The following is a 20620-nucleotide window of genomic DNA, read 5'->3' as shown; positions in this document are numbered from 1 at the left end:
CCTCACAGTCTCTGCCTCTGGCTTTGTTCAGGGTCAACACAGAGACAGTTTGTACGAGTCCATCTGAGTTTTTTAGATGTGTCATCACTGAAAATTGTATTTCTAATGTGGCTCAGGAGTTTTATCCATGCAGTAAAAACCTTTGAAAATCTGCCATAGTGTGAGGCTGAGCACAATGACTGCTACAGAACCCTGCGTGATAGACATTGATAATTATAGAAGTCAACCCTGACTCTACAGCAGTCACTCCTTTGGTTATGCTTGTTTTGACAGGTGAGAAAGTGCACTTCAAATAGAACCAAATAATGCTGTGATTTACCTGAAGTAACCTTTTGTGGCAGAGACTGAAACCTTCAAGAATTCAATAAATGATTACAAAATAGGTGAGATGTGATTTTGCAAAAAAGGATGTGTTGTGCTCCGTATCCTGCTGTGCCATCCTGGACGAACATTTTGTTCAACCAGATTTCTTAGTGCTCCGGTAAGTTTGAAATCACAAGTGTTGAACTAAATCCTCTGTAAAACTTAAAGAAAATATCTTAGTGTATCTTTTAATGAGTCTAAAGAGATCATGTGAAGGTAACAAGGTGTTAATGCAGAAAATGCCAGGACAAGGTGATGCTTCTTGTGTGGCCCTGAAGGGGTTTCTGCCTGCTTTAATTAACAACTTACATAAAATAATAAATTATTTTCATTGCAGTACAATTCCTAAGATATATATGGTTGCAACATCTCTCTTACTGATGGTCACCTCTGAAGCTTCTTTAAATTAGACTACCTATCCACTGTAACTTAAAAATTGCATGTTTTGGGCGTGGACTTAGCCTAATGGTTAAGTTGCGTGCCCATGAAGCCCGGGTTTGAATATAGCCTGTGGCCTCTTTCCGCATGACATTCCCCCACTCTCTCCCACTTTCCTGCACTATCCACTGTCCTCTCCTCTACAAATAATAATAAAAAATTGCACGTTTCAAAAGATTGGAAAGCAGCACAAGGAGACAGGTTGCATAAATATCACCTGATTGAAGTTTAAGTAAGTCTTTAAACTCTGTTATGACCCATGCAGGGTTTATTTCTTTCAGGTTTGCTGCTCAGTTTCCAACTTTGTATATCTTGTTTTCTTTTATGCAGCATAAACTGGACCAGACTTCTTCCTGTGGAGAGAATCCCATCAGGGTGTGCATAACCCTGACTCACGTTTTTGCCACAGTATCAACAGGCATGGTGAAATGTGCCAGACCCCTTTCTGTGGATTGATTTGATATAAGGGTGTTGCTTTTGCTGTTGTGAATTAATCACCATTAAGGGGTTATCAAGCTTTTAAAGGCCCAGTGCGTAGAAATAGGAATATTTAGTGATATCTGGCGGTCAGATTATAAATTGAAACGCTCCCTTGCTCACCCGCCTCATCAGTGAAGTAATGGTGGCCTTTGAGGATAAGAAGCTCCTGTGATGCATAATAAGTATGATCCTTCATTTGTCAAGGTTTACCATCAAAAACTCCTATCACTCTCTTTTTCTTCATCTTCCAATGGGTGTATTTTGCTGAGTCACAAAAACATGACTGTTACTAGTTTGTTAGTTAGTAAGACTTATCAGCTGTTTCTGTGTGTGAACATAATGATTATGTCATGACAACAGAATAGTATTTTTATGTCAAAGATTCATATGTCCTCCATGCTTGGGTAGAGGTGTAGTGCCACACTTGCCATGGATTCCCCGAAACAGAGTCCAAAAATGAGGCTGCTTGTGATTAAAATCGTTTTGGCTAAAGAACAAAAATACAAGACACCAAATTCAAAACAGAGAGTGAGCGGTTTGTGTGATAGCACCCAAGTTAATCATCGAGTTGGCTGTCAGCAGCTGGCACATGCAGCATTTAGACGAGAGCAGGATAATTATTTTACTATGTTTGATGAATGTGAGATGAGTAGCTTCTTTTAGACTGACAGGAAAATCAAACAAATAGACAATCACCTCGGATTAGCTGAATCAACTTAAATTTTACATGCCTACTGGTGTTTAGTGTTTCAGGGAAAGATAATACAACTTTGTGAAATGATGATGTCAATTCTGACATCTTGATGGATTTCACAGCACACAGAAGTTCAAATTGGTATTGAATATTTCCATATGAAAGCCATTTTATTGACTTCATTTCCCCATGATAATAAGATCAATTCCGCTGTTCTCTTGGGATCTTAAGTTAATGTCAGACGATCGTAATTTTTCCCCCCGGAACTGCAAATTCAAGAAAAGAAAACACAGGAATCTTAGTAGAAAATGAAAGTCCTGCTAATTATTGATGGCAATTGCAACATGGCATGTCGTGGCTGATCACAGCTACCAGTTATTTTGTTTTCTTGATCATCAGAAAATAATTGTGTTATTAAAACAAGCTTGTTATCCCAACATGAGATAATCATCCTTCATAATGTGAGCACCAGTTTTGTTGTTTTGAGATAACGAGACAAATGAGTCGAGATATTGAGCAATCACCTGGAAATTACTCATAATGACAGGCCTTGTTTTTGGAGACATGGAGATGAAGAAGTTGAGATCTTGAAAAAACAGCCAGAAAGTACTCATTTTGATGGTCAAACAGAGGATTGAAAATGTATGGATGTATATTAGCTTATGGCTTATGCATTTTTTCCCACAAAAGTGTGATTTTTAGTTGCATCTGAAGTTTAAATCTAAGAAACTGACTGAAAGCTGCAGAAATTTTGCAGTTGCAACTACTAATGATTGAAAGAAAAGGAGAAATAAAATCAACATACACACTAAGGAGTAATAATTTCTGTTCTTGTTTCATTAACATGTAAGGATGTGTTATATTTATACGTATGTGAACATAAGATAAGATAAGATACTCCTTTATTCATCCCAAGACGGGGAAATTCACATTATGTACAAAAAAAAAAAAAAAAGTGAATACGCCTGTATAAGTATGTCTATTCATATATATTTTTCCTTTTCTTGATTTTTTATTTTTCTTTGTTCTTTATTTTTTAATAGAAATCTTGGTATGGGGATGAAGGTGGGAGGGTCGATCGCCTTTGATTGAGAGAGTGGAAAGGGATTATATTGTGAAGCAGCTATACACAGATATAGATATGTCCACTCATGACGAAAATTGAACTGTCATGTTAACTTAAACATGAATTTCATAAATGTATATGCTGAATAAAACAATAAAAATAAAGTAAACAGAGTAAAATAATAAAATAGATAAACTGTGCTATATTGACTAATTATGTTTAAATACATTTTATTGAATTTTTATTGACTTATTAAAAATGAACTGAAAATATATATTTATTTATTTATTTTTAATCTGCTTTGGCAATAACTATACTGTTCATGCTATTAAAGCTATCTGAACTTGAGTGAAAGAAAGCAGGGGTTCCCAAATTGTGGGTTGGGACCCAATGTAGGCAAAATAGTGGTTACATTTGAAATAAAACCCTGCAATTAAGTACATTTCATTGGTTTTCTGCCTTTCTTTGTTGCCAGATGATTCCTAAAGTTAGGGTTAGCTAACAGTTAATTAACAAAAGGATTTGCAGCAGAAGGTTAATTCCGCTGTAGAAATATAAGTCCAATGCGAAAGTGGTAAAAACTGCAGTTCATTGAGGATCCACTTGAGGCTGGCTCCGGAAGTACCAGAAACCACATACACACCAATTAAAAAAAGCCGATCTATACAGCAGAAATAAACATGTTTACAGCCTGGTTCAAAAGACGAGTGTAGTCTGGATAGCTCATTTTTCGGTCGGCACACACTGTACGGGGGGTGAATTTTTTCACAATGCGGCAATTTCGAAGATATTGAGATTACGAGTCTTCCAATGAGCTGACTTGATTGACAGGCGGGAACACTGTAGCTGTTGGCGAGGAGGCTCAAAGCCTGCCTCTTTAAGTCACAATTGCTCAACAGCAGCAATATGGCTCTCGCCTACAATTGGCCTCAAAACAGCGCTTCAGAAACAGATGGGTGACGTCACAGATACTACGTCCATATTTTATACAGTCTATGATTTGAACTTGAACTTGAGTGAAATAAAGCCTGAAAAAGTCCAATAAAAGGATGAACAGTTAAGACAATTATAAGAAACAAATGTTGACATCCTTTGGGGTTTATATGGCTTTGTTTGCATACAGCTTTAGAGATTATTGACTGTGAAATGAAGCCAGTTAAATGAAAAGATGATTAATAAAATGTTGTTTTTGTTCTGAGGGCACTCTAGCTGTAGCCCCGCCCAGGAGGAGCGTTGCCTCGGCGACTGCCGGTTTACGTGATGACGTCGGATGTATATGAGCGCAGGCGGCGGGATCTCTCTCCCCTTTTACCGCCATCGGAGCGGACTCTCTTTCTTCCCCGGGACCTCTTCACTGCGCAGCGCCGCCACACCAGCCCAGCCTCCGGACACACAGCGAAGGTAAGGGGGGACAGGACTCGGACAGGGGTTCGGTGACAACGCCCCGGACTTGTGCGTCGTGTCAGAAGTTAAATATTCGTCCTGCTGGTTGAAGAATCAGAGAAGACGGCGGCGCGCTGCTAATGCTAGTGAAGTCAGACAGCAGCAGCAGCAGCAGCAGCAGCAGCCATTGAGCCTGTCTCCACCATGATGTGTGGCTACACGAGATTAAAAAAACTATAAAACTAGGGTTGACAGCTTAGCCCGTTCTCCTTGGATCGTGTTGGCAATCACTGCGTTTAAAAAAAGATGGATGATTTCGTTTCATGTCGGCGTTTATCCACATTTGTTGACACGTGTCTTGTATCTTGTATTTTTTGGAGTTGACCTTATTTGTTGGAGGATGATACTCAGGGTGGGGAACTGTGGGTACGAGGAAGCAACAAAACAAAACTATTAGTCTGACGAGAAAGCCTGTTCATATCCTGAGCATGGGCAAGTGGAAACTCGGTACCACTTCCTAACTGGCCCATATATCCGAGCCACAGCACCGTGTCTACAGAGGCTGTCTCTGCAGGGGCGCGTACAGAGGGGTGGCACGGACCCCCTTTACATCTCATTTAAGACCTCCAAAAATCCCAAACTAGGATTGACTAATCAATATGAGGGAATATGTTATAATTGGCTATTTAGCCAGGGTTGCAACAGGCTGCTTTCTTTTGCATTTTTAACATTAAAATCTAACCTTTTAGATATCTACCATATCAGACAGGTGTGTGTACCACATGAATCGGTCCATCAAAAATATAATATAATAATTTTCGCAAATGCATATCATAATAACATTTAATAAACAAGACCACATTTAAAATAACTTTATTTTAAGTTGTGCTAAAGGGGTCAAGTTAGGGATGGATGAACAGAAGTGGAGGTAGCCTCAACTGTGAGGACCTGGCAGGTGTCCACTTGCATCTGGTCCAGCATCCCCCCCTCCGGTTTCTGTGTTCAGAGGATGGGAGAGAGAAGAGTAGACCTGTGACGATCTTGAAAGAATTGTCTAGGATGACCTTAATACATACGCACAGGTGAAAGAGCGACAGGTGATTAAACTGTTTTCAGAGGCATGGCCGTGCGAGTGAACTTGTGTCATACTATCCTAAAAAAAATATTTAAAGTTAGATTTTTGGGCTTTTTTGCCTTTTTTATTTGATGGAACAGCTGAAGAGGGACATGAAATGTGGGGAGTAGAGAGTGGGGGAAGACATACAGTGAATGGTCGACCAGCCGGGAGTCGAGCCGGCGACCTCTGCAACGAGGACTATAGCCTCTATACGTGGGGCGCGTAGACCGTTGGGTCACCAGCACCCAATACTATCCTAAAATTTTGTAATTATACTCAAGTTAAAATCTAAAATTAAAAAGTCTTAAGGTTACTTTTACAGTGTGTGCAAGTTACCTTGCAATATTTATTTATTTATTGTTGTCTAATTTTTGTTGTAATTTGTGAAGTTATATACAAACATAGATTACCAAGGGTAATAGAGAATAAAAACCAAAACAACAAAACAAACAAAAAAATATATTTTAAGCAATATTTTAAAATGATGTTTGAATTTTTTTTTATTAGAGTTTTGAATATTTATTTTGTTATTTTGTTGGATTACTTTTTAAATGAATTAAATAAATCGAACTATTGTATGATACTTAAATGTTAATATTAAAAGTGGATATGATGAGTAGAGGCTGAATAAGTAGATAAATGCTTCTTCATGTGCCATGAGTTGGGCCACCCTCCTCAGAGAAGTCTGACGCGCCCCTGTTGCTGCTGATTCCGTGTAGTGCGCATCCATGTTGCGCATAGAGCTAACCGCACATGCTAGCTGCACTGGAGCAGATCTGTGACATTCCCGCGCTGATGTCGGGTTGTTTGTAGAGAAAGCTTGTGTTAGTTCCTGTTCCACCTCTGATGGTGGGTGTTTCGCTCACTTTGGTTGAATAAAGTTCATGTGGCTCCACAGTGAGCAGGCTGGAGTGTCAGCCTTTGATGGACGTGAGAGTGCAACACGTGGTCTCTGGGCTGGATTAGGAGGAAAAGCCTGTCCGAGGAGAGAGAAAGAGAGGACTATGGAAAAACTCCTCACATGTAGTCTGAACTAACATGAATGATCTGATGGGTGTTGTTTGTTTTTGCGGGATGATTAAGATTATTTATGTGTATTTCTCTATGCATAATCAGAGATGGAAGGTCGTAAATGACGAATATTAAACTGCATCCTCAACTGAATTTTCCACCACGTTGCTCGTAATTGACCTAAATACATATTTAAAGAAGAGTCAATAAATAAAATAACCCTCATTTAGTCAACCCTTAAAATTATAATCTTTTTATTGCTTCTCTTTCGCCAAAACTTGAATGAATGCCTAGAAAGAGTGATGCATTTATGAACTTACATCTGGAGAACATTTCGCCCTGTCTTTGTGCAACACCCCCACATGGACGCTTTCCTCTTTTTGTCACAGGGCTGATGACTTAAAGGTCTTATTAATAAGTATGATCAGTTATTAGGAAAGGAGAAGTAACAACTAGAACTGCAACTCTGGCTAATAGTTGGTCTGCACTTACATTGAAGGATTTTTCTCTACTGTTTTGGACTTAATTTGTGCACCTCTGCCCTGTTCTTCTATCCTGTGACGAACCACCCATTATTTTATTATCTTCACATTAGGAGAGCATGCTTTCGTATCCGGTTGAAGCACCTTGCTTTATGCAACACCTGTACCCTGGTTTCTGCATGGCTGACCATTTGCAAATCCAAAGCTGACATTCCTCACATTCCCTGCGGTTAGAGGTTCTTTTAATTATGGGGTCATTTCCTTTGTGTTGATATGACTATTGAAAACAACTGTATTATGTTTTCCAATCACGTGCAAATTTTAAGGTGATTATTTCCCCCTAAAGCAGTATGAATGTATTCTTCTAAGTAGATTTAGTTTGCATGCTATCAAGTCGCTTTTTCTCAGTTTAAATTCCTGAAGTGTGATGTCATTGTTGTCATTGATGTCAAGAGGCTTTCACTGCACTGTTTGGTAGTTACATTATGGACTGAAATGACCTGTCACCTTCAGATATTACATCATGTAATGCTTAAATGTGACTGTATTACTTCCTGTTTCATGCTCATGCACTCATGTCTCCGTAAAATCAGCATTTAGCTTTTTAAAAACGTATCAAAGAGGAGTTTAGTCCAAACTGCTTTGTCTACCCAGCAAATTTCTGTCCATTTGAAAGCAGCGATTGACCTTAACGTGAAAGAGCCTGTTATCACATTTTACGTAACCGTATATTTGAAGAATATGTTCTGCTGCTAAGAGCTTTCTACGGTATGCTCCCATCAATAATTTGAGAGAATAATGGAGAACACAAGACGGCCAGGGTTAGCGTTTGTCACCTTAGATTTTTGCAGGGTGATATGGTACATGCTTGTGCATTTACATTGTGCCACCATGGAAGCCTTAAAGTGTCTCCATATTTAAAAAAGGTAAAGCATGTAGGCTTTGTTTGAGAAATGCAGAATGTAAAGCCACAAATCAAAGTCAAAACACAGACAGCTCTCCTCATCAGTTATCCTCGTATGGAGGAAAACAATCTGATCTGCCACGTGACGCTGCACAGCTCTCGCTGAACTGTCACATCAGCTCTGTTGCTGAATAATCTTGCTGTATTAGCTAAATGTAGGCCAGCTAATATACATAGAGAGATGCTGTTGATATGATGGCTCTGTTGAACAGAGGCTCAGTCTGGAACAATCGGAGACCGCTCCACTCGGTTTCGGTTTTATCTGGAGCCGATTTTCTGATCCTGCGTTTCAGTCTGGGTCCGGAGGCCTCAGATCTGTGCATCTGCGTTAGTGGGATCTAATAATGGGCTGATATCCCTGCAGGAAGACAGGTGAATGCAATTAATGGCTCAACAGGAGGCATGTCAGCAGGAAGGTGGCAGTCAAAGACCAGTAATAGTAACCTTTGCCACATTGTTGAAGCAACATTTTCATATGCCGCAGCTGATTTCTGACAGACTTTGTTGTGGGGCGAGATCCTCGTAATGAGTGTCTAACTTTGAAGTAGGTAAAATCCTGATATCCTTACATGTGATGCATAAATGCAAAGGACAAATATGTGAAAAAATACCTGCAACTATTTAACTGAATGAAGCCTTTTAGTGCGACTAGCAAACGGATAGTTGGGGCTGCAAATTCAATTTTAAAGCATTAAAATGTCCTGATATGACAAATAAAAAACGCTGAATTAGCTAACTTGCCCCTGAATCATTGACTAAGTAAAGGGATGTCATGCGCTATGACACTTGTGAGTTTCTAAACATTATCCAGCCCTCCTCTTGGTAAAGGTCATCTCTGTTGTCCGAGTAGAGCTACCTTTTGTTTGGTTGAACTTACCTGCAGCATTTATCTGTCTCTGGTGTTGCACTTTTACCTTCCTGAAATATTCCAAGAGGATTGATTTAATGGTCAGCTGCACACTTAGTCGACTCATCCCTAAAGAAGGCTTGATGTTATGATGCATTCCCAGTTGTTTGCATACATGGAAGCATTTCTATAACTGCATTTGGATTGCAGGTTCCCAAAATTGAAAGGTCTAACTTTTAAGATCTGCAGCTTTAAATCGTTCAGTTATTGTCCTCTCCAACCAAGCAGTAATGACACCATACTTAGGATAAAGAATAAAGTAATAACGAGTATAAGTAGGTTTTTAGATTTGCATAATGTTCAAAAACATTGACCTTAAATGTGCAATTTAACAGGATACAGAAAGGATGCTGTTATGACTCGGTTGCAGGGAATATGTGCATTAATGGAATCTGCAGCTGCAGCCATTAAGAGTTCCAGGATGTTCCAGTGAGAAAGATCCTCCTTCATTACACAGTGTCTATTGTTCTTCCTCATGGTTGTGTATTTCCTTGTTTCCATGTCAGGGATTCTGGTGGTGGCTACTTCTCTGGTGACTGCAGGGAGTGACAGGTTTGGTGGTTTGATGGTGTTGTACTTGTCAGGTAGGGAGAGACAGGTGAGGCAGGAGAGAGCCAGACTCTTGGCAGGGGAGCTTTTTGGTGGTTTGCAGAGTTTTCACAACTTCTTCACTTCCATCCATCATCTTATTGCTCCATGTGCAACCTGTCACATGTGAGAGCCACCTCCAGCTCCCTATGTGAAAGACTACTACACGTATCCATCTCCTACAAAGTTAATTTTGTAAGACTTGAAGCTACATTTTGTTGTGATTTTAAGCTACTGTAAGGAACGTTTTTTAAGCAGTATTAAATGGTCTGAAATTAATACTGATGACCTTAAAATTCAAATCAGGCCATCAGTGACGAAGCTGATGATATCTGTCTTGTTATAAAGCATGAAACAGCTGCTGCAGGGTCGGTGTAAGAGGAAGTGATCAGCTGGATGCTCCAAAAACATCCTTTTTTAGAAATCTTTTACAGCACATATTCAGAATGAGTGATATATAAGACTTTATGAGAAAGAAGAAGGGATGAACCAAAGCTGCTTTTGTAGTCCCGATACAGATACCAATAACTTTTGTTCATAGACAATTCTAACTATTCTGCGCTTTTGTATACACTTTATTTAATTTTATTCCATTGATTTGATCTTTATTATTTTATTCTGTTTTATTTGATCTTTATTTAGTTTTGTTTATTACTCTTTATTTGATCTCTATTTTGTTTTATTCCATGTATTTGATCTGTTTTATTGTATTCCATTTTTTTTATCCTTATTATTTTATTTTGATTTCATCTTTATTTCATTTTATTGTATTTATTTTATCTTTTATTATGATTTTATTTTCTATTTATTTTAATTTTTTAAAATTGTATTTGTATTCAATCTTATTTTATTCCTTGTATTAATATTTGACCTTCTTACATACTGTTTATAGGAGCTCTGTAATGACCAATTCCCGTCCCCGGGATAAAGCAAATATTTCTGATTCTAAATCTGGTGTTTGGTATCAGAATGTGAGGATGAGACTGGGAATTGTGCTTAGGCCACATTGGGCTTTTCTTACTTTGTGAACTAAAATTAGAAAAACATATTTAAACTGACTGAATGACTGTTTATTATTACAATTCTAAATTTGCACCCACAATTTGGTCAGTAAATCTAAACTAGCAGGGATTATGATTCATTTGTAAACTTCTAAATACAGCAAACAAACCTCTGGTCAAGCATCGTTGACTGCAGACAATTTGATTCTGGATAACTACAGCTCTTGGGTTACTCTGGTGAGCAGTCTTACAGAAAATACCCTTTACAAACCCTGCAAGTGAAGTGAAGTCAAACAATGGATGACAGAGCTTAGATGAAGCATTATATTCCTGCTGTACCGCTCATTTTCAGACTTGGGTGTAGTTTGATCATCTTAAATGAAGTCTTCCTCACTCGTTCCTCTAAGATTTTTTCCTGCTGCAGCCCAAACTCCCCTCACATGTTGCAGCTGCTGATTTTCTCTCTTTACTGTTTCATGCACTCAGAGTCTCAGAGTCGTCTGCGTGGAGCTGAGTCAGGCTGCATCCTGGAGAAACCTTTTTATGGTGACAGCCTGATGTGTTTTTTTATATAGTAGCAGCAGCAGCGCACTTTTAAAGGAATGTTTCTGCACCGCTGACATGACATATAAAGTTTGTTGAGACGGTCTCAAAGAGTAACTTGTTCAGCTGCCTGTTAGGTCCCTCTCTCTTTTTTAATAAGGAAACTTCAGCTTTGATCTCATTGGACGCAGTGTTGAAGTGTTGGCGGCTGGATAGCACTCTATTTGATATGTTTTTCCTTTTCCTCTTTTGTAGGAGTGCACCCAGTTAATGCACACATTTAACACACGCTGTAACACAACAGGAACGTGTTCTCATCTCACGGTGGAGGCTGAAGTTGGTGCAAATAAACGCTAATCCCCTCACTGTGTGGATTGTGTATGTGGGCTCCTTTTTTGTTAATGGTGCCTCACATGCGGGCGGAGGTTCTAATGCATACTTTGAAATGTAATCCTTCTGGCTCCCCCTCTGTTTATCTCTTTCCTCTGCAGCCCCGTCCTCTCCTATAGGACACTACAGAAACATTGAAGCTAACGAGAGCTGCTCTGTTGCATGTTTTATGGGTGGCTGCTGTGTCTCACGCTCAGGTGGATGCCTCCTCTCTTTTTCAAATGCTGGAACACAGAGAGGGCGTGCAGCTGCTTTAATCTGCCACAGACTTAACAGTGGACGAGGGTCTTTTTGAGGTCAGATGCTGCTGAATCCAACATATTTCAGTGCTTCATTAAGGAAGAATAAACTTGTTGATGATGTTTTTAAGCAGGTAGAGCCTCGTTCACCTGTTCCTATCCCTCTGATATCAAGTGTCCAGTCTGTCTGTCGTATACAACTGTAGCACTCTTTACTTGAGCAGCTGAGTCGAGTATAGGGAGCATTATAATGGTTTCAGCTGCACAAACCATTGAAATAGGCCACTTTTGGCCTTAATATAGACGCGTATAATCAGCTCTGGACATCTCCAAACATGAGGAGGACTCTGGGAAGTAAAAGACAAACACAGTGTTAAAAACGAGCAAAGCTCTGCAGCACCCAGGAGGAGCTCTTTGTTGTTGTTGTTAAAAAAATGATGAGGCAGTGTTTAAACTGTCATTCTTATCCACAGCTAACTTTAGCATCACCCCGTAGTACTCTCTCTAAGCAGCTTAAAATTAGCAAGAGAAGTTATTTGCAAACGCTGTTTGACCCAGATCTGGTGGCAGTCAAATGTTAGTCAAAATTTAATGAGTTTGTGTCCTCAAGTAAACTAATTACTTTCTCCTCTCTCTCCCTTTAGCATCACTCGAGACTCAGCTAAGATGGCAGACATCGACAAGTAAGTAATCTTCTCCCCGTGCTCCCTTGAATCAAACACCCGGCTGCTCTCTTGTTTCCTCTGTAGGTCCAAAGCTTGTAAAGCCGGGGACGCCCTGCTGTGACATGACTGGTGTTGGCACGCTTAGATATACAACATGATTAAACCGATAGAGGGAGGCACAGCAGGCTCTCCCGGCATAAGAGAGATCGTTGTTTACTAACTCATAGGCTGTTTGGGACGCCACGCCCGGGGACGAGGTTGCAACTTCACTGTCACAACACTTCAAACAAAGCAAGAGAACACAGCTCCAACAGGAGTGATGTCCTCTCCCTCACTCTCACACATGTTCGTCCTGCGTCTGTGATTGATTCTCGCCTCGCTCAGCAGACAGACAGGAGGCTGCGTCTGCTGCACTACGTCTCCGAGCAGGGCGTCATGTTTCAGAGCTTTGAACAGCATCACAGGCTGGAAAACAAAGGGCTGCAGTTTTGATTACTGCTGGAGATACACTGGAGCCTATGGATGTTTAACTGCTGAGAGTGGCAGTATTGTTTGTAACTGAAGGAGGTCAGTCTTATTCCCTGCACAGTCAAATGTGCCCTCCAGTGAAGCTTTTAAGAAAGCTGCGGCAGAGCTCAGTTGAGTAGTGACGGATCATTCTTATGATAACTTTTTAAAAAGCTCTGAGTCTTTATCTCACTAATTTAAGAAGAAATTCTCAAGGTAGCACTCTTCTTGGACTTCCTTTCAGTCATCTCAGGTGATGCTGTGCGCTGTAACTTTCCCCTGCTCGGTTCAGCTCAACACCAAACTCCTGTATCAGCTTGACAAACTTGTGTTATGCCTGTAAGATACAAAAGATGTTCAGCTCACCATCTTAAGTGAAAGTGACGTTTAATTTCATCAAACAAAGTTTCAAAAGATCACAGAGAAGATGATGAACCCCAAGTTTGTTGCAGCTCAGCTCGTAGCCCCTGAAACACCACTTTTCTGCACACCACACATGACTTTCCTGGTAGTTTTGGAGAGAAACATCCCTGTAGATAATCTGTCTTTTGGTATAAATCTTAAAAATGAACAATAAAGAAATCCTAATCCTTAAATAATCTGAACTCTTGATTAAAGCTGGTGTAAGCTCAGTTTGCAGCCTCTCCTAACACCATCTGTCAGAGCATTGTAGAGGCCTAGAAGATGCTCTTTTGAATCAGTTTAAATCAGCATGCCTCTTATTTTGAAAGAACAAGAGAAAGTGGTCATTTTGAGGCTGATAGCAGCTGCTGCTCCTTCATTTTGCTAGCAGAAATGCAGCAGCAGCAGGTTGTAGATTCAGACTTGATGTTTTGGTGTCCTGTGGAAGCAGCTGGCAGGGGGGGGCAAAGATGCTCGCAGCCTCACACTTAACATGTCAGGATGAGTTTGGTGGTGGTATTAATTATCTGCAGTCATATCATGTTTTGGCTGACCTTCCCTCCTCCCTTGTTGTGTCTCCCCGAGCAGCAAAGACCAGGCTGAGATGGACCCAGCAGATATGGAGGACGTGGAGGAAGTGGAAGAGGAGGAGACGGGGGAAGACGAAAACAGCAAAGGTCAGTGTCCCATTACAGAAATCATTACAGATCTATAATGAAGTAAGACGTCACCGGTGGTCAACAGTTTGTGTTTGTACATGTGAGGAGGGGAAGATGATTTCAATCAATCTTTATTTGTATAGCACCAAATCACAACAAATGTTATCTCAAGACGCTTTTACAAACAGAGCAGGTCTAGACCACTCTGTCAAATTATGAACCGAGACCCAACACCAAGACAGGATAAGACTCATTCCTCTCCCACCTTAATCCACCATGAGCATTGCTCCTTGCAGTATTTAGCTCGTTACAGCGGCGAGGACAAACTTCCTTTAACAGGCAGAAACCTCGAGCAGGACCAGACTCGTATTAGACAGCCATCTGATGAGACCGTGTTGGGCCTGGAAAGAGGGATAGAGGAGAATAAGAGAGAGGGGGAGCGATGATAGTGATGAGACGAGTAGTAGTAGCTGTTGCTGCTGGAGTCCAGCACATCCGTATCAGCTGGAGTCTTGAATGTCCACAGTAGGAAGACGTCTATGGCAGCTCAGAGGAACCTACGAGACAAGGGAGCTCAGGGACTCCAGAAAGGTCTATGGTTAGTAACTTTAATGGGACAGGTAGAGTTAAAGTAAGTGATGGGGGGGGGGTTGGGGGAATCCAAATCAGAAATACTTTATTTATCCCAGGGGAAACTCAGTTGTTACAGAATGCTCTTATACACAGTATGAAAAGTCAAAATATGAATAGAAAGGAGGAATAAAATAAGATATAAATATGAATGAAATAATATGAATTGGATTAATAAGTATTTACAGAAACGTAGAATTGTTAGTTAGCTATGTACAAAAGCACCTGGAATGAAGGTATTGTATACAGGATGTTACAGTGTCAGGGATATTGCACAGTGTATTGCACGTTATTGCACAGAGTACAGGATGTAGTTCAGTCATCAGAGGGTGGAGTTGAACAGTCTGATGGCCACAGGCAGGAATGACTTCCTGTGGCATTCTGTGGTGCATTTAGGGGGAATCAGTCTTGCGCTGAATGTGCTCCTGTGATTCATCAGCACGTTGTAGAGAGGGTGGTGGATGTTGATGAAGGGGGTGAGACAGGATCCCAGTGTGTTTCAGGTGATTTCTGCAGGAGATTCATCAGTGCATGATATGTCTTTATTTTAGGATCTTGATGCTCCTTTTGATGCAGAGTTTAAGATCTGGACAGTTCCTCTCTCTGCTCATCGTGGATAGTTTATAGATAGCCGCTTGGCCGTCTTTATTTATAGCGGGTCTGATTAAAGACAGACTTGAAAGAAGGCTCACTCCGCCTGCCTACGACTGATCTGTCATCGAGACCACACTCTGTGTATTACTCATGCATTTATAATCTCCTTCCAGACCTCATGTAAGGCTTTCCTCGGTCACTGCCTGCCAGTGTGAACATGCAAACTCTGATTAAGAGGCCTTACGCCGCTCATTAGGGCTCACATTCAAACACTCTGACTTTAAAGCACCTGTCAGGAGGTTTTATCAGTGATTTCTCCTGATCTTTGGTGATTTCTATCGTGCATCTTTTTTACTTCCTGTCACTGCTGCAGTAGGGTAGGTGTCAGTAAAGACTATTTAAAGCATGCTTCACTTTCTTCACAGCCAATACAATAAGTGAGAACATGGCTGTTAAAAGTCAGCAGGAAGCACACCGTGTACACATGCATGAGACAAAAACAGCAAAGAGATGAGACCTGTGCTTTGTTCTCTTTACAGGAAGTTTAGTAAGTGTTATATTTCTTAGACCTCAGCCTCACAGGATTCATTATAAGCATATAAGTGCAAGGGGTGGTAGAAAACATTGATGCAGCAATATATCATTGTCCTGACCTGGTATTTTTAGGTTCTCAACATTAAATGAATAAAAACATACATGCTTTTAGAAAGCCAGAGTGTTTTCCAGAGTTGAAACTAAACTGATTCATTCTTTAGCATTGCCCTAACCCAGAGTTTATGTTGTTTACGAATATGGAATTAACTCCCGTGTCTTATCAGAGACACGCTTGGTTTTATTCCACCACAAATTTCTAGGTCGACACTGTGAAGGCTTAAAATGTCACTGGAGCAGGCTCGATTTTTCTGCCTCACAGATCAAAGTGAGGCGCTGCGTTGAGCTCAAATCCTGTTGCTATTTGGAAGCTTTTTTTTATATATATATACTGATTGAAACATTTTTAAGGGTTAATTAGAGGCAGAAGGGAGAAGCAGAGTAAGGCTCACATGGCTCTGTGGACCGTCACTGCTGAATCCACCAACAGAAAGATTTGCTCTCAAACATCCAGCACACAGCTTGTGTTGTGTGAATTCAGACGAGTGTAGGTGTGTTTATTTGACTGGATGCTGCGCCTTGGACGGCTGCTCCATGCTAGCTGATAACACATTACAAGCAGAACGCCAGCGGAGAGAAGTGACTTCCAATCTCTTTAATCTTCTCACCTGCCAGCAGCGATCTCACTGAGCTTTGAGAGGTGCGAGCAATGTGTCGGACGCTGGGATTGTACCATCTGTCACCTGTCTGCTTACAAGAAAGAGAGCAGACTTTTGTTGCTGAGTCAGTCGATGCGATTTCTAAAGCAGACTCTACATTCTGGGTTTATTTATTTACTTCAGATTGCACCACAGGCGAAATAAGAAGGAAACAAACATGTTTAATTAGAATAAGGAGATGAGTTAGCTCTTGTGAGCAGGGAGCTGCTCGTGTACTCTGCTCCACCTTACTCAAATGCTCTCACAAGAACACACTGCAGAGATGTGGTACGAATGTTATACATTACAGGATGAATGATGCCATTATAACACCTAGTAGAGCTTCAGATATCCTGTTCATGCTGCTTAATACAGAAGGAAAACATAAAAATGCCAGGTGAAAGCAGCCTGTGGTTATGTAAAGAAATTGAAAATTCAACCACAATCATACTTTGATTAACTCGGGTCCTGAAGTATTTTTCTTGCGGGGTCCAGCCCCAGACTTCACCTTGTGTGCTGCAGGTGTGGACCAAGCGGTAACCTCCGCTCTCAATGTATGAAGCCCATGCAGAAGTGTTATAAACTGCAGTTCATCGAGAATCTGCTTGAGGCTGGCTGCAGAAACACTGGAAACCACATAGACACCAATTCAAAAAAGACGATCTTTACAGCAGAAATAAAAATGTTACTGTCTGGTTCAAAAAACGGCTTTGGTCTATGCAGCTAATTTCTCTATCGGCACACACTGTACGGGGGGGTGAATTTTTTCTAATGAGCCAGTTCCAAAGATATTAAGATTTCGACTTCTCTCCAAATAAGGACATGACTGACTTGACTGACAGGCGGGAACACATAGCTGTTGCCTAGGAGGCTCAAACTCTGCCTCTTTACATCACACTTTGACTGGTTGAGTTCAAAATTTCCAATATGGCTCCCGCCGACGATTGGCTTCAAAACAGCGTTGCAGAAACAGATGGGAGACATCACGGATACTACATCCATTATTTATACAGTCTATGGTGTGGATTAATAAATGGAAATTTGAAATTCAAAGCCCATCCCTATTATGTATCTATGCATGTATAACACATCATTTAACTTCTCCCTTCCAGGATACATTTCAGAAAAGGGTATATCTGTTTTTTTGTGCAATAATGTGCAGCTATTCTAGAAAAGTTGTCGTCTTGTAAGGCCGGTGTTTCCTGTCCACAGCACAGTTTAAACCCTCACTCATGCTCCTGAATGTATCCCTCAGGCCTGATGAAGCTCTTCTAACCGTATTGTCTTGGTGTCCTCAGCTCGTCAGCTGACCGTGCAGATGATGCAGAATCCACAGATCCTGGCAGCGCTGCAGGAGAGGCTGGATGGTCTGAACGGCTCACCGTCGGGGTACATGGAGAGGTGAGACATGAACTACTCTGAAGTCATCATTCAATCCCAGAACACAGCTGAGTCACCCTTTATAGTCTTCATAGAGTGGATGTTCAGCCTCTGTTAGGACTCTAAAGCTGTAACTACCTGCATGTTTCAAACCCAGAGAGTTTCTGTCTCCACGATTACTCACAAAATACATTTTTCCACCTCTTTCAAACTGATATTTGGAATCCCACTCTCGAGCACAGTCTCTGTCGGCTGTCACTCATAGGTTGTTATTTACACACTCATGGTAGGTGGGTGTTTTTGCTTTCCAGTCTGTTATTTACATGATAATTAGTTAAAGTGGTACGTCTGCCTCGTTGAGAAGCAATACTTTTATGCAAATCAAGTTCAAGAGGAGTTTAGTCGTGTTCATATTTTTGTAGCAGGATGCTGGAATCAGACAAAACTGCTGCAAGGACGCAGAAAACTTTGCAACCTGACACTGAGAATCTACACAAAGATTTCATCCTGGTACTGCGAAACTGATCACATGAGTGTTGTGTAGTTTCAGCCCACAACTGGTCGGTTTTTTAGCATGTCAACAGCAAAGAAGCAAGAGGACAAACCAAGTGGGAACCTCAAGTCTTGAGAAATGAAGCTGATGCAGAAGTGCTCAAAACCGCAGTTCCTTGAGGGTTCGCTTGAGGCTGCAGAAGCACCGGAAACCACACACACACCCATTCAAAAAGCAGATCTTTACAGTGCAAATAAACATGTTTACAAAACGATACAGGTCTATTAGTGAGGAGGCTTAAAGCCCGCGGCCTCCAACAAAATTTCGGTTGAGTCATCACTTCCAGTATGGCGACTGCCAACGATAGCCTTCAGGAACCAATGGGTGACGTCACAGAGGCTACGTCTGCGTATTATACAGTCTATGGGAGAAACTGCTGCAGACTCACAGACATCACTTTGCACAGAACAGCAAATCAGACAGGCTGTTAGACACTCAGGCATTGTGAAGCTTCATTGGAGTACAACAGATGAACAACAACAATAAACATACTTTAATGTTGTCCTATGGAAGTTGCTTTATGGGGTGTTCACACCAAACGCAAATAAAATCCTTTGCAAATGAATTCCATGTAAAGTCAATATAAAGACATGAATAGAATTATTCGCAAGAGTTGAAGTATCTGAACTCCAGCAAATCCATCATGTCGCGATAGCCAATCAGCGTGCAGATCACCTGGTGACGTGGGTTGTGAGACATATGGACCAGCAGAGATTCATTCATCTGGTATATGTGGGACACTTGGATTCTATCTCTGTGTAGCTTCCCTAAACTCTGTGACTCTTCCTACTTTTTACGGGATCAGGAATAAACAGGAGCTCACTGTGAGGACAGAGAGTGAGGAGGATTATCTGCTGAGTTGTGAAAAACTTTGTCTGTCACTTGAATCCTGCTATAGGTTGTAGTAGGAAGTTGGCTCTGCCTCCTTTAGCATAACAGGCGTCCCCATTAAATGTCCGCGAGCTCAACCTTGTTTGATAACGGACTAGTGTGGCGTGGGAACCTCCCCCCGCCCTCTTGCGAAAATCTTGGGCACTAGTATACGCCTGATTTTGACGCGCGAATTGAGCGAGTAAATGCAAAACATTCATGCGTTTGTTTCGCGCAAATAGCGCAATCGTTCCCATCTTGTGTGAACGCGACATTAGAGTTTGAGGTGTGGGGTTAATTTATAAAGCCAGCAGGTTTTAACCATTTAACCATTTAGCCCTGAATGATCTGAATCTTTCACATGTAAAAGCAAAACCAGAATCCTCCTGGAGTTAACTCTGTGGCTGTAAACACCTGCTGTGTTTATCCTACAAAACTGCAGCCTGCTGGATAACAAAACAGCGACATAGACTTTCACTAATGGTGTGATAAAGGGTGTTTTGTCTGCAGCGAACCTGTTGCACTCGTCATGCTTTCAGAGCTTGTTTTCGAAAATGTACCTTTTGCTTGAAACTTTGTCAAGGAAAGACTCTCAACAGGCTGAGACCTCGAGCAGAACCAGACATCAGCACCTACTAAGAAGTGATGGGACAGTTAATTTTACAGAGGTATCTAGAGGCTGTTAGATTTAACAGAGTCTTGGTGTATCACCCTCCAGATGGGAACGGCCGTTATTGTTCCTCTCTCTGGTGTGATTCTTTTCCTGTAACGTTTACCGTCTCTGGAGATGAACACGTCCTGAAGGAGGGCAGCTTGGCCTTAATGCCTCTTTCCTGCCGTCCGGAGAGGTTTGGATCAGTCACCAAACAAGACAGGAGCAGACCGCAGACTGTGATTGATGAGTGGAGAACAGACTGGATCTCTGAGGAGTAGAATTAGATCAGCAGCTCCTCGGGCAGGTTGAACTTCCTGAGCTGCTGCACAGAGAACGTCTTCAGCTGGACGTTTCTGATGATTATGCTGATGCTGGACGCCCACCTTGTGCCCTGAGACTTGTTTCCACTGCTCAGCTGCAGGTTGTTGTGATACATTTCTAGCTCTTATGCAAACCTGTCATCATTCTGTAAACTTGAGTTCAGCTGACAGTCTAATGAGCTGCTGCCGTTCGTATCCACTTCTCCCTTTTTAAATTTAAGTTTACAGACTCCAGGAGGAAGTGTATATATGCCTCATATGATAATCCTACTCATGCATAAACTGAATGCATGAGATAAATGTTGAAATAACTCAAGAATAGAGGTACAGTCTCTGAGATTGTGTGTCTTGGCTGCAGGGCTGTGCCACCCACTGATTCCCCCCCCCCCTCCTCAAACCCATCACCATGCAGCTCTTTGATCAACTTGTC

General features: G+C 41.2%; 1 protein-coding gene across 2 annotated transcripts in view; it reads left to right on the top strand.

The window, feature by feature from the left end:
* The first annotated feature begins 4296 nt into the window (after positions 1-4296).
* Positions 4297-20620, top strand: part of nap1l1 (nucleosome assembly protein 1-like 1) — a 32216-nt gene continuing 15892 nt past the window's right edge. For both annotated transcript variants that reach the window (XM_034674131.1, XM_034674130.1), the window contains exons 1-4: positions 4297-4442; positions 12311-12349; positions 13829-13917; positions 17711-17813. In XM_034674131.1, the coding sequence (XP_034530022.1) occupies positions 4312-4442; positions 12311-12349; positions 13829-13917; positions 17711-17813 (362 nt within the window). In that variant the 5' untranslated portion in view covers positions 4297-4311. The remainder of the gene's footprint in view (positions 4443-12310; positions 12350-13828; positions 13918-17710; positions 17814-20620) is intronic.

This window comes from Notolabrus celidotus, chromosome 21 (assembly GCF_009762535.1).
Source record: "Notolabrus celidotus isolate fNotCel1 chromosome 21, fNotCel1.pri, whole genome shotgun sequence".
In the NCBI taxonomy this organism is placed as follows: domain Eukaryota; kingdom Metazoa; phylum Chordata; class Actinopteri; order Labriformes; family Labridae; genus Notolabrus; species Notolabrus celidotus.
This window is presented reverse-complemented; position numbering and strand designations above follow the sequence as displayed.